The sequence below is a fragment of the Aegilops tauschii genome, chromosome 3 (genome assembly GCF_002575655.3).
Source record: "Aegilops tauschii subsp. strangulata cultivar AL8/78 chromosome 3, Aet v6.0, whole genome shotgun sequence".
NCBI classification, from domain to species: Eukaryota; Viridiplantae; Streptophyta; class Magnoliopsida; order Poales; family Poaceae; genus Aegilops; species Aegilops tauschii.
The window spans coordinates 94704889-94718946 of record NC_053037.3 but is presented as its reverse complement, the minus strand read 5'-3'; the positions used below and the strand labels follow the sequence as shown (position 1 = coordinate 94718946).

At 46.8% G+C, this 14058-nt stretch overlaps 2 protein-coding genes across 2 annotated transcripts; one reads left to right on the top strand and one right to left on the bottom strand.

Moving 5' to 3' along the window:
• Positions 1 to 3874: 3874 nt before the first annotated feature.
• Positions 3875 to 5376, top strand: LOC109786593 (strigolactones hydrolase CXE15). The gene has a single exon (XM_020345172.4). The coding sequence runs from the start codon at positions 4225 to 4227 to the stop codon at positions 5239 to 5241; it is 1017 nt and encodes a 338-aa protein (XP_020200761.1). The 5' UTR covers positions 3875 to 4224; the 3' UTR covers positions 5242 to 5376.
• Positions 5377 to 7657: 2281 nt separating this feature from the next.
• LOC109786592 (uncharacterized) lies at positions 7658 to 8681 on the bottom strand. The gene is made up of 2 exons (XM_020345171.2): positions 8039 to 8681; positions 7658 to 7912 (listed from the first exon to the last, which is right to left on the bottom strand). The coding sequence occupies exons 1-2, from the start codon at positions 8654 to 8656 to the stop codon at positions 7796 to 7798; spliced, it is 735 nt and encodes a 244-aa protein (XP_020200760.1). The 5' UTR covers positions 8657 to 8681; the 3' UTR covers positions 7658 to 7795.
• Between the last annotated feature and the right edge of the window lie 5377 nt (positions 8682 to 14058).

The window sequence follows — 14058 nt, the reverse complement described above, 5'->3', positions numbered from 1 at the left end:
ATTACATACACATTATACATTTTTGTCTACACCTAACACTTTTTTATCCAAATATATCTTTTGAAGTCTACTTTTTTCATACACATTGTACATTTTTGTATACACCTTATTTTTTTAATACAAGTTAACATTTCTCAAATAAACAATTAACATTTTTCAGATGACATATTTTGATTTTTTTTAATACATGCTAAACATTTTTTAAATACATGATGAATTTTTAATGCATTTTTAAAAATAATTCTAACATTTTTTATAATGAATATTATTTCAAAAAACGTCACTTACCCATATTTTAAATACATGACAATTTTTTGAATGATACGGAGAGTTGTTTTTTATTATGAAAACATGTCTGTAACATTGTATACACATTATTAAAAAATCTCGTACAATTTTTTGTAATGCGGAGCATTTTTTATTTGTCATGAACATTTTTGTATCCTATAAACTCATTAAAAAATTCCGCAAACATTCTTTTGTACTGCGTTACATTTTTGGAACTTGAACATTTATTATTGTAAAAAAATCATTTCCAATTTAGAAACACAACTAAAACTAATAAACCAAAAATATATGTGCTAGTCAGCCAGTGCTCCTCCCCTGCGCGCGCGGCTGCTGCAGGTGACGTTGTGCTCTGTATTACAGGAAGCAATACATGGCCGCGCACTATAGGATCCATATAGTGTCCAATACAAGGCGCGCACTAACCTATAAATTGGGCGAGCCCATTAGAACTGGTTGGCCGTAATATTTCCCTTTTACTTTCCCTTTTTATTGGTGTTTCTTTCTTATTTAACTTTTGATATAAAGATCAACTAAATGTTTACGAAATTTCAATTTCTTTAAAAATATTTGTCATATATCAAAATCACATAGTAAAAACAATATTCACACATTCTAAAAAATATTTATGAAATGGAAAAGATGTATTCATGAAATTTTTTAAAGTGTTTGAGCTTACAAAAAATAGCACATTTGAAAAATCTGTATGTAGTTACAAAAGTGTTATAGCGTGTCAAAGTTGCCCACATATTTTATGATCTGTTAACACATTTTAGAAATGTTTCTGCATATAAAAGATATCTACATCTTAGAAATTAAAAATTATTCATTTTTTAAATGCCCACGCATGCTTTAGACAATACATTTGTGTGTCATTCGAAAAGCTTAGATATGTATGTATATTGGACTAATGTTTTGTACTCTTTGTAGTAGCATTAGTTTTTTTACCAGTTAAAAGAAATTAAAAGGTGAGATTGTTAAAAACAGGGCAAAGAAAATTCAAAAAATGTAAAAGAAAATAGTAAATATTTTAAATTAATCCCATTTAAAAAATAAAAGTCGGGGAAGAAAACAAAAAACAAAAAATATAAACAACAACAACAACAACAACAAAAGAATCGGGAAAACTGCATGGAAGCCGTTGGCCAAAAATAGAAAATATTGAAATGTGTTCTTGAAATTATTGAAATGGGTCTTTAAAAAAAACTTGGAATCGACCTTCTGGGATAGAATCGGTCTAAAAAGTAGTCCAAATGTATCCAACATTGATCTCGATTTAAAGTCTTGTCATGAGGAATTCAAATATATAAACATATCATTAGTCGGATTTATGGTTCAAAAGATATCCATCCTTAAAAAGAAATACTATGAAGTTCAAAATGATCTTTTCCATGGGAGCGAGACTGTTGGAAAGTTTAAATGCAAACGCACTTCATCCATACATCTTTTTAGATGCACTTCATCCTTACATACTTCGACAAAAGTAGTATGTGCATGCAGAGAGCCCACATTATGTCTAGTATTCGTTTGAATTCAAACCGGAAAGGCATAAGGTTTATTATACGATGAAAAGTTGCGCGGATCTCCAAATGGGGTTGAATGGTGGATGTTTGACCGTTTAAAGCTGGAAATAATCATCATCCTATTCTTTTTTGGTTTTCGCTTTTGGTAGTTGTCATGTAAGACATGTTGTTTCAGTTAAATGAAATCGAAGGAGGGGTTGTCTTTATATTAAAAAACCCGTTTGCTAAACATGACGTACTGGAAACTTTTTGATGCGCTAGTAACTTTGTGCATATCGCGGGGGCGGCGTGATGAGGGTCACCGATGAACGCTGATCCCGGCGAGGCCAAGTCGTGGACGAGCAGGAGCTGGTGATAGTAGACAGGGTATAGACGGTGCAGATGCGGGGTCGTGGTGGAGTTACTGCAAATTGGGAAGGGGAGATTACAGGGATGGTCGGGTCGTGCTAGTGCATATTTTAGGACACATCTAGATGTAACATAGCCTGATATTTACTATATTTGTGGTTTATTTTTTTCAGTTTGTCTAATTCACATCTAGATATTTTTTAAGGATGTCACATCTAAGCTCTCACAAATAACACAACAACAAGGAACAAAAAAAAACTAAGACAAAAAAAATAGACCACAAACATAGTCGACACAGAGTTAGATGTGACATAATTATGTACTAACATCTAGATGTGTCCTAGACATACCCTATTTTTTATCCCAGTTTTTTTTCTTGTTGCTGCATTATTTATGGAAGCTTAGATGTGACATCCTTAAAAAACATCTAGATGTGAATTAGACAAACTGTTTTTTTTTAAGAAGAAAAAATAATAATTGGCCAAAATTTGGCCTATATCCGCCAAATGTCTCGGTAAAATTTCGGCCTCTATATTGTGATCTTGATTCTAAAAAAAGTGATATTCTGTTTCTCTCTATAAAACGAAAACACTAACGCCCACACGTGTGGCACATTGCAACTCGCCCACACGCCTGGATCACAATATAGACAGTTTTCGCGTGCCACGTAGGACAAGGCCGGTGTGTGGGCGTTGGAGAGGTCGCCCACACGCCCCACAACACACGGTTGCCAGCTGCGCTGTGTGGGTGAACTAGTTTCTACCCACACAGCCACCATCTAGTCCACGCGCGTGTGGGCGAACTGCTTTTCACCCACACGACAGTCGTACGTTGTTGGATGGCAACTGCAGCTGCGCGTACATGGCAACTATGCAAACACACATGGCAATTATGATTCGTTTTGATAGACGGCAACTGTAGTTGCGCGTACGTGGCGATTAGGTAAACACACATGGCAACATTGTTTGACCATATGTGGCAAGTAGTTAATCACACATGATAATTATGGTTTGATTACACGCGGCAACTACCATAAATTAAACATGGCAACTATAGTTAACCAAAACATAGAGAGTTGCCATGCTTTTACAACCATATTTGCCATCCCGGATAACTACATCTGCCATCCCGGATTGCAACTAAATCATCATCCCGCGGGTACTTAATGTAGCTGCGCCAGGATGTGTGAGCATATTTGCTTCGTGTCACACGCGCGGGATAAGGATGAGTAGTACTTGTTGGGCGTGTGACACGAAGTAGCTGCGCCCACACGTGTGGGCAATTCTACTGTTCGCCCACACACAGCTCGTGTGGGCTGCCCCCTGCTCATGTCACACACGATGTGTGGGCGAATGCTCATTATACCACACGTGTGGTGGATTTCGGCGTCCCTATAAAAAGCCGTACACCATCGAAAAAAGCCACATTTTTGCCAAGTAAAAAGGAGAATGACGTATCGTTTGACAATGATTTCGTATTTCGTCAACAGCAAAGAAAAGCAAAGCAAGAACCTTTCAATCGCGCGCCACGCTTGACCTGGAGAAGACCAGAGCTGCCACCAATCCGAGCGTGCCGTCCGATCGACACGAACCATCGTGAGTAGTAGTAAGGGGGTGTTTGTTTCCAGGGACTTTCTTTTGCAGGGACTAGAAAAAGTTTCTCTTAGAGACTTTTTTAACAAACGGGAGGGACTTTTTAGGGACTAAACTAGGCATTTGAGACTAAATGAAGAAGACTCTTAAGAAGAGTCTTTTTGGGACTTTTCAACAATGCCCCTCCATGCACCCATTGGCCCGCCATCCCATGGTGTTGTTTGATTGTTATTTTTCTATATACTAGGGGCAACATAGTCATTTAATAACCTCTAGAAAGGGACTAGGGACTTTTTAATCTCTGGAAACAAACAGGAAGGACTTTTTAGGAACTACAGACTTTTTAGTTTGAACTAGAAAAAGTCCTAGGACTAGAGAACCAAACACCACCTAATAATATCTATAAATCCGATGCCCCATTGTTTCAGGAATCGCGACAACCTGCCGGGCGTCCGACGGCACCGATCCATTTCACGATGTCCGGCGAAGACACCGCAGCACCGCAGGTCATGGAGGACCTGCCGGGCGTCCTCAAGCTCCTCAGCGACGGCTCGGTCGTCCGCGGCGACGAAGCCGTGCTCTGGCCAGAGGACCCGTTGCCGGACGTCCCCGGCGTGCAGTGGAAGGACGCCCTGTACCACGCGGCGCGCGGCCTTAGCGTCCGCGTGTACAGGCCGTCGTCGTCGGTGACGGCAGCCGGCGGCCCTAAGCTCCCGGTGCTGGTGTACTTCCACGGCGGCGGCTACTGCATCGGCTCCTTCGCGCAGCCACACTTCCACACCTACTGCCTCCGCGCCGCCGCCGAGCTCCCGGCGGTCGTGCTGTCCGTCCAGTACCGCCTCGCCCCCGAGCACCGCCTCCCCGCGGCCATCGAGGACGGCGCGGCTTTCCTCTCCTGGCTGCGCGGCCAGGCCGAGCTCGGCGTTGGCGCTGACCCCTGGCTCGCTGAAACGGCCGATTTTGGCCGGACGTTCATCTCCGGCGCATCGGCGGGCGCCAACCTGGCCCACCACGTCACGGTCCAGGCCGCCTCGTCGCAGCAAGACGTCCACCCGGTGCGCGTCGCCGGGTACGTCCTCATCTCTGCGTTCTTTGGCGGCGACGAGCGGACGGCGACGGAGGCCGACCCCCCGGCGGACGTGTCCCTGACGGTCGAGGGATCCGACATGTTCTGGCGCATGTCGCTGCCGGTGGGGGCGAGCAGGGACCACCCGGTGGCCAACCCGTTCGGCCCGGAGAGCCCCAGCCTTGCGTCCGTGGACCTCCCGCCGGTGCTCGTGGTGGCGCCGGAGAGCGACGTGCTCCGCGACCGCGTGATGGGGTACGCCGCGAGGCTGAGGGAGATGGGGAAGGCCGTGGAGGTGACCGAATTCGCCGGAGAACAGCACGGGTTCTCTGTCCTCCGGCCGTTCGGCGAGGCGGCCAACGAGCTGATGCTTGTCCTCAGGCGGTTTGTGTACACAGGTACCACAAGTAATAGTACGTCCCACTGAGCGTTGAAGTGTTTGGTGATCTCCTGATCCTTGTGTGCAAATCGTTTGGATTTTTACTTGCAATAATGTAAATCCAGCAACACAGCCTAATGAACCATTTGATGGAAGAGCTGCATTCTGAAAGAGGTATGAAAAGTGAAAACCGTATGTGAGATGTTCTGTGTTGTCTCATTAGTGATGTTGTGGGTGTGTTGAGATCTTCGAACTTTCTCCAGATTTTCTTGAAACTAACATTCCTAAATTTGCTTCAACAGAAACTATTGTTTCGAGTTACTACTGTTGAAAGACAATGTGATGTTAGCGTCACGTCGTATTTTAGGACACCAAAACTAACATCTCCAAAATCGTGACTCATCGTATGACATATATAATTTATGAGCGATTCCACTTCTATAAGAGCAACACCAACCGGACGACCCACTTCGTCCGCCCATATCCGTATGGATCGCGGCGGACAAAAACTCCGCCCCAACGCGCCGACCCAAACCCAAAATGTATCCGCTTCTTGTCCGAGCCGGCGCATTTCAGGACCAAATTTGAGTGTGAAATGCGTCGGCGCGGACACGAAGCAGAAGCGCCACACGTCCCCTCGGTGACCACCGCGGCCCCATAAGTAAGCCAGCCAACCATCACAGGCGGTCGTATTGAACGTGGCCACCTACCTCAGGCCCGCCTGGCAGTGTGTGGAAGGGTCACGTGCCCGTCCTTTTTAATGAAAGCGTGTGGTGGGGCAGGTCTCATCGACTTCCATCTTCCCCATCCACATCTGGCCACGCTTGCTCCCTCACCGGCGACCAACAAACCCTAGCAAACGAAACCCTAGCCAGCCAGCCATGAGCTTCTTCGGCAGGAAGGGGATGGAGAGGTTCAGCTCCAGCGCAAGCTCTTCTCGTGCGCAACCTCCTGCGCTGGCTAGACGCGGCTCGCCAACGTGGGAGCGGGGGCGGCTCTACATACCAGTCCACCAGGCGCAGTGGCACTGGCAGTACCGCTGGCCACTGCAATGTTCGGATGTCAACCTGCCGCAAGGCTGGCATCTGGACACCCACCGGATCCCCATTCCAGCGGTGCCGCGCTCGGTGCGGGCGCACGCCGAGGAGGTTCTCCGGCGTCACGAGGTCCTTACGCCCGAGCAGCGCGCAATGCGTGCCCACATGCCAAACTCCCCCAACTGAGAGCGCTGGTTTGCGCTGGAGCACCAGGAGGAGTGCCGTCGCGGCGTCCACGTCAACCACGACATTCCGTCACCACCCCCACAGGTTTTGCTAGAGGAGGAAGAGGAGGAGGTGGCGTACCAAGTCACCCTCGGGGAGGCCCTGCAGCACGCGCTAGAGGCGAGCCGGCTAGAGGAGGACGCCCGTTGGGATGGGCTGGACCAAGCCCTCGCCTTGTCGGCGGTGGGGGACTCCGTCCATGCTCCGCTTTTCGTCCCGCCGCCGCTCGAGCCCAAGGCCGAGCCCGAGCCCACGCCCACGCGGAAGCGGTTGCCGCCGGCGCCCACCTGGCCCGAGGAGTCCTACTCCTGGACAACGGTTACCGCGAGTGTGTGAGGGCGCCTCCCGTCCACTACGCTGCGACGCCAGAGAAGGAGGAGGCCCACCTTGAGCGCTAGAAGGCGCATTGGCTTGCCGAGGAGGCGACCGGCGATGAGCGGCAGATGCGTTGGGAGCAGGACAAGGAGACACTGCCCGTTGAGGAGGAGGAGCGCGCCCGCCTCGCCGCAATGCCACCGGAGAAGGCAGCCTTGGCAGCCTATCAAGTCGCATTCGGGTGGGCTGGTCCACCTCCCGTTTTCATTGACCTCACTGACGGCGACAACAACGGCAAGGGAAGGGTAAGGCGGACGCCTAGGGCAGTGTATGGCCCGGAGTTTTTTCATTGTTTAACTAATGTTTAAGTGAACTTTGACCGGTCATTTATGTTTAATTATGTGTTATTATATGTTTATTTTCAGCCACATGCTTATCTTTTTTTCTTTGCACGCGGGCTGATATAGGCATGCATCTGCTAACCCATTTTAAAAAGCGGACGCGCCCGTCCGCCTCACCGATCCAGACGAACAAAAAGCGGACAAAGCGCGCGTCCGTTTGAATCGCCTGGTTGTAGTTGCTCTAACACACCACCGAGCTGCTGTCACCACCGTCGCTTCCAAATCCCTACCTCGCGTTGAGGGAGAGGGGACTGGCTGGCTCAGGTGTGGTGACATGGTTCGGCCCAAGTTGGGGCCCCATTTATCACGTGAGACGCATTTTGCACGAATCATTCGCCGATGTGAGGGCTGATTCATCTATCTATGTCCAATTAACAATGGGCCCCACTTGATAGAATGATGCAAAACTTACTTAACTATGGAGGAAACTAGGACAATTTTTATACTCCTCAAATAGAGCAAGAGATACCCAGATTGGCACTTAAGGAGTAAAATTTGAAGTTAACTTTATAAATAACTTATGGTAGTAAGTTAAACTAGTACCAAGTCACTCAAATACATCTCCTTCCTCGTAAATATGATATCGAAAAAGGTATCCAGAATTCTAAAATAGCAAGCACCGAGTCATACATGAATGACACCGTCAGGATGTTCCCTCTTGAGGCGAGCATTCTTCTTCGGCAAAAAGACATCCGACAGGACGGTCTTGGACTTGAGGGAAGCAGCAAATATCTCTAGTGACTGCATTAAAAAAATCCATAAGTACACAAACACACACAAAACAAAAGCTAAATCACCAGCCGATCAACTTGAGCAAAACACCACCTAAAAGTTCAAAGACTTCAAAGAAACTAGAGCACTACGTACCTCTTCCTTGCCGATCTTCACTGTCTTTTCTTGTAAGGCGCTGAGGTCCTTGATGCCCAACAGCGAGATCGTCGCAAAAAAAGAGGCTGAAGTCACTGTCAAGTCGTCCCCGACAGTGTACATGGCCACAGGTAGCGGCGTGGTCGTCGGCAGCGCCGCGGCCACCAAGGTCCGGTTGGTTTCAGCGGCGAGCGTCATAGCCTTGGTCATATAACATCGGCAAGTAGGGCAGCTTCTGTTAGGTATCACCGATAGATATCCACAGCTAGTGCCTACGCCTGAGTAGGCGCCAGTGTTACGGCCTTCACATGTGTAGAAGGTGTCAATACCGTTGTTGAGTTGTATTCCCAACAGCTGCTGGAGGAGGGGGAGCGTGGCGGCGGTGACGGCCGGGCTAAGGCACCGCTCCTTGCTCTTGTAGTTCACACCTAGCTTCTCCACGCTGCCGAGCACGTTGCCGATGCTGCCAACCATGCGCTCCTTGGTCAGTAGGCCGAGGGCGGTGCCCAGCGGCAGGTACAGGAGGCCGGCAAGGAACTCCAGGACGTCGCTTCCGGCCTCGGCGAAGCACACCTTCTGGGACTTGGTGTCGATCATGAGCTTCATCGATAACTCCATAGTAGGCTTGCTATTCTGTTGTAGTCCAATTCAAACCTTCTGAATGAGCAATGTTAATTGACAAGAAAACATGCATTTCTGTATCATCGAAAAGAAGTTGACTTCCAAGAATTAAAGCAGATGGAGCAATACCATCTTTCTAAACTGTAACGCAAAGAGATCTCCGTGTGAGAAGACAATTTCAGATTAGTGGATAATATCAAATGTAACCCACAAGCTATGTACAAACCATGCAACCAATACCACTAGATAAACATTTTTTAACTACAAGATTTGTTGGAAATTTTATATTTCATTTATTACATATAAATGGATGCTTTGTGTAATGCATATATACTATTAAATGGTTTAGATTGTAAGAGTTTACACTGGGGCGGAGATTGTAAGAGTACTTCAATGTGCTTGTATGGATACATGTTAGATACTGATGATAGTGTTGTTAGTGCATGATTGTGTTGTTGTCCTACTCCATATGATATAACCCGTTCCTAGCTAGGTTAGTTAGGTACTTCTCACTCGTGTACATGGGTATATATAATATTTTTCCCAGTATAAACTCTTACATGGTTTCAACCTCTTTCTAATTATTGTGATACTCGTTTCCTCGCTTCCACATGTCCTTACCATGGACAGCGCATCTTCCATCTCCTTCGGCGCCAACACCAACCCTCCCCCTCTACCCTTGCGACCCAACATGTGCCCATCCAGCAACATGTTCCTGTCATCCCTGACCTCCATTAATCCAACTATAATATGCGGTACTCCCTATTCATGTCAGTCTTCTGCACATACAGGCTCACCGACCACATCGAATGCTCCACCGACGGCTGTATGCGCCTCGCCATCCTTCACTATATATCTATCGGCTCTTGCATCATCAACTAGGTGTACACCCATCTCCTAGGAAATCCTCGACATCATCATGAAGCCTGATGGGACTACTTACTTCCTTTGGCTTGTCGTTCACAACCTCTTCCTCAACAACCGTTCTCATCGTGCAATATATGCCCTCCACAAATTATACAATCTATACCAAGGTGGTCTCTCTATCACATAATACTGTAGCAAGTTAAATCGTCTCACGAACACACCGTGATGCATGTCGACTAGAACATCACGAGCGAGGGCATCGTCCTTAATTCCGTCAGAAACCTCAAGCTCTAACTTCAGTATGTCTATCACCAGCAATCCCTTGCATGGGTTGTCATCCTTTCTTCCCTCCACGCCGAAGCCCATGTTGGCTCATGCAGTCCTAACAGCTCTAGCATCGAATTTTGGGGACAACATGAGTCACCATGGGCGTGGATGTGGAGGGTGGATTCATCCTCCATGGCGTTGATTTGGGTGATGTTCCGCTCCTCTTGCTCGAGGAAGGAGCGATAATAGAGGAAGGATGGCAGCCCACGCAAGGACATGTTGGTGAAAGACTAATTGAAGCCTGGCTTTAGGTCAGTGATGACATTGAGGACAATGCCCTCATCGGTGTGTGGTAGCCGACGATGTTCTGAAGAGTGTCCTCGAGCTACTTTAGCTTGCTACAATATGTCACAATGGAGAGATCACCTTGATAGAGACTAGGGAATTTGTGCAGGTCATAGATCCCATGATGAGCACGGTCACCAAGGAAAAGGTTGTGGACGACAATCCGAGCGGAGTAGGTGGTATCATCGGGTTTGACAATGATGGGGAGGTCTCCTAGGAGGAGGCCGGTGGTGGTGTACACCCAATTGACGATGCATGAGTTGAATGATGTCCAATCGAGATCGGCGAGGTGCATGCAGGCATTGGCGGAGTCGTCAAAGTGGTTGGTGAGCGCATACATGCGGAAGACCACCATGGAGATTCACAATGTATAGTTGGATTCCTGGAGGTCGAGAATGATAGGAACATGATGTCGGATGGGAACTTACTTGATCACAACGGTGAAGGGTTTAGTGTTTGCGCCAGAGGATACGGAAGAGGCGCCGTCCATGGCAAGTAGGTGCAGAAGTGAGGAAATGAGTATCGCGTGATTTAGGAAGAGGCTGGTAGAATGTAAGAGCTTAGACTAGGAAGAAGGTTTTCCACACTATCAATTGTATTGATGGTGGAGGAATATATACCCCATGTAAACGAGTGAATGGTAGCCAGCTAACCTAGCTACAAAAGGGTTAGATTCTAAGGACTAGGACAACAACATGAACTGACAACACTAGTAGCACAACGTGTATATGCACGTTAACAAAGATACACCAGGTATAATTGAATTTCCTATTAGGAACACTAATTGCAAAGATATCCACATAGTTTGGAACTTAACTGCACAAAAATTTACACGGTTAAGGACATAGTCATTTGCCCTAAAAGACTTAAATCCTAATTTAAGCCTTTGAGACCTTAGGAGACCATTAAAACCCATAAACCTCAAGACCAAATATAATTAATTTTAAGCTACAACCTTAAAAACCTAACACTACATTGATTAACAGCTTGGGCAATTCCAGGATCAGGTTTTCATGCCAATTCTTACACCACATTTGGAATATTTCTCGGTAGAATAGGGCAAACTTCTTCAGTTATAGAGGTTTCTCGTCTTAAACACTCTCTAAGAGTAAGCACGAGAGTGTTTAATACAGTGTAGTGTGAAAACAGTCTTACATTATGGGACGGAGAGTTTCTTCCTTTCTTTTTTGTACCAGTAGATGAATGTTGCAGCACAGTGGAAACTAGAACTTTGCTTTGGTACACCCCATAGAAAAGTTTACGGATTTAGATGCAAATTAAAGGTGAAGATTAGAATGTACCTCTTCAATTAAAAAAGGACAATATAGTCTTTTGTATCCAAATCAATCTATTCAACACGTTTGATCTGCGGGCTAACATAATGATGGCCTTTTGTAGAAACTTTAGATTATTGTAAACTTTTAAGAGGGGTGTACCAAAGCAAAACTCTTATAGAATTTTAGTAGAAAGATGCAGCAGAAACATGGGGAACAACATATGCAGCATAAACATGGGATACAACATATGCAGCAGTAGGAAAAGACGACACAAACTGATGCACAAATGAAGCAAGAAAGATAATGTACGAAAAATGCAGTAGAAAATATACATCACAAAAATGCAATAGGGACTAGAGTAAAGATGACGCAGAAAAATAGTGTAAAGAACTACAATACAAAAAATACAATACAGAGAAAACTCGTGAAAACATATCAAACCGGGGTGTCTAGTTTAAAGTTCCCGTCGAAACAAAAGGCAATGGTCAAAACGTATGTGTGATTTGGTTGATCTTTTGAGAGAAAAAGACTTTCTGAATTCTGGAAATGGACTTAAATTGTTGACATAATTTATTTCGGAAACTAGCGTAACCAACATACCAGTGGTGGGGGTGGGGGGGGGGGGGGGGGGGGGAGAGGTGTAAAAACCTAAAAACTGAAAGCCAGCATGCATGTACTAGCAAAACACTAATTATATTACTAACTACTGGCCATGTATCATCTTGTTTTTTCAGGCGTGCATGACAGTCTTACCGAGCGAGCATCCGCCGCCGCCTAATCGCTGAAGATGAAGTCGTCCATGTCACTAGTCACAACGTGTCCGTTGTCGCTCGCAGCTGCGGCGTATTGGCGAGGACGATTCCTTGTTGACATGGAAGCAATTGGAGTCAGGGCGACGGCTCGAAAAGGTCAACGAATACAATGATACATAGAGATTGTTCGAAATATTAGCTTCGGTCCCAAAGTGTAATCTAATGTTAAGAAGTAACGACCGGCAAAAAATGGTTGGGACCAGATCTACTTTACGTTTTTGTTTGTGATGCAACTCCGGTAAAAGATTACATTGAAACGAGTTTGGAAACAAAATTCACATAGCCAAGGATCGAATTAGTCATGCAAACAAATCACATACAGCAACAGCAAGCGATCACGCAGCAGAATCAGGTAGGGCAGGCAGATTTCAATCATGGCCTGGCGAGTGGGAAGAAACAAAATTGGAAGAAAACAAAAGGTAGTGGGAAGGAGATCGATGAAGTGGCTCACGTTCACAGCGTCGCGCCGTCGCCTTTGGTGCCCGCCGCTGCCGGTTGCCGGCGAGGAGATCGGTAGGGGTCAGGGCGGCGGCTAAACGAGGGTTTTACTTTTGCCGCTGCACCTGCACGTGAATGGCGGGACCTGTTGGGCTATTTATGGCACTTGTACTATTTTCTGTAGAGAACTAATTGTGGACCACTAAAGGCCCGCACCTAGCTATCCAGGCCCGTTAATACGGCCCATCTGCGGCTTTCCGCGTGTAGTTTTCCCAAATCTCTTTTCTACTCGTCTGCTCAATATGATTAAGTTTTCTTTTTTTTAGAAAAAGAGGATGACCCCTGGCCTCTGCATCTGGGCGATGCATACAGCCACTTTATTAATTATTCTCACAAGATCTTAGACTCTGCATCTGGGCGATGCATACAGCCACTTTATTAATTATTCTCACAAGATCTTACAAAGTCATACAATAGTAAGACTAAAGCCGCCGTCTAATCAACAAATGTCACTACACCTATCCAGTTGATGAAGGGGGCAGATAGCCTGGGCCTAATACCAAACAGACATCGCAACCAAGCCTAACATCTAAGACCTGAGACCCCAACCTAGCCACTTGTCGGGTCTGGGGCACACACTGGTTCGGCGTGCTCTCAGAGGCCGCCGCCGCCAACTGCCACCGCTCCATCTTCAGAATTATACTGATGCATCAACCTTGCTCGGTCTAGCTATCTCGACGCCACCACGGCGCCCAACGACACCTCCCTGCACGCAAACAGCTGAGCACGTCGCGGTCGCCACTGATACACCTCAGCGCCATGCTGCCAAGTACCACCAGCTGACATAGCTTGAAGTCCTTGAAAGATCTGTCGTGCGTAGCACCTGCCGACCAGGCATGACAAAGCATAGCACCTGTCGGTCAGGCATGACTTGACATCTCCACCGAAGCTCCGTGCAAGATGAAGCCGCTCCACCTCCTGCCTCTGACTTCCAGCGCTGCTCCACAAACGATGCACCCAAGAGAGAAACGACACCGCAGTGCCGCCATCGTCTGATCTGGAACACCAGATCCTAGGGTTTCCCCGGAGCAGCACGAGTGGGTCGACAGTAGTTACACGACGATGCCTTCATCAAGGTAACGGCACAGAACGCCGCCATCGCCTGCCATCGACTCGGTTTTCACCGACAACCATGTCTCCCCAACTCGCAGCCGGGACTAGACGATGTATCTCAAGAGATCCGATCACCAAGCTTCTGGCCGGCCACCGCCGACGAAGAAGATAACCACCACCACTGGCTACACCGGCCAGAACAAATCTGCCATGGGTGCCGCCAAGCAGTCCACCAGGCCCTCGACGCCGCCGCCGATCTAAAGCCAGATGACATGCCGCT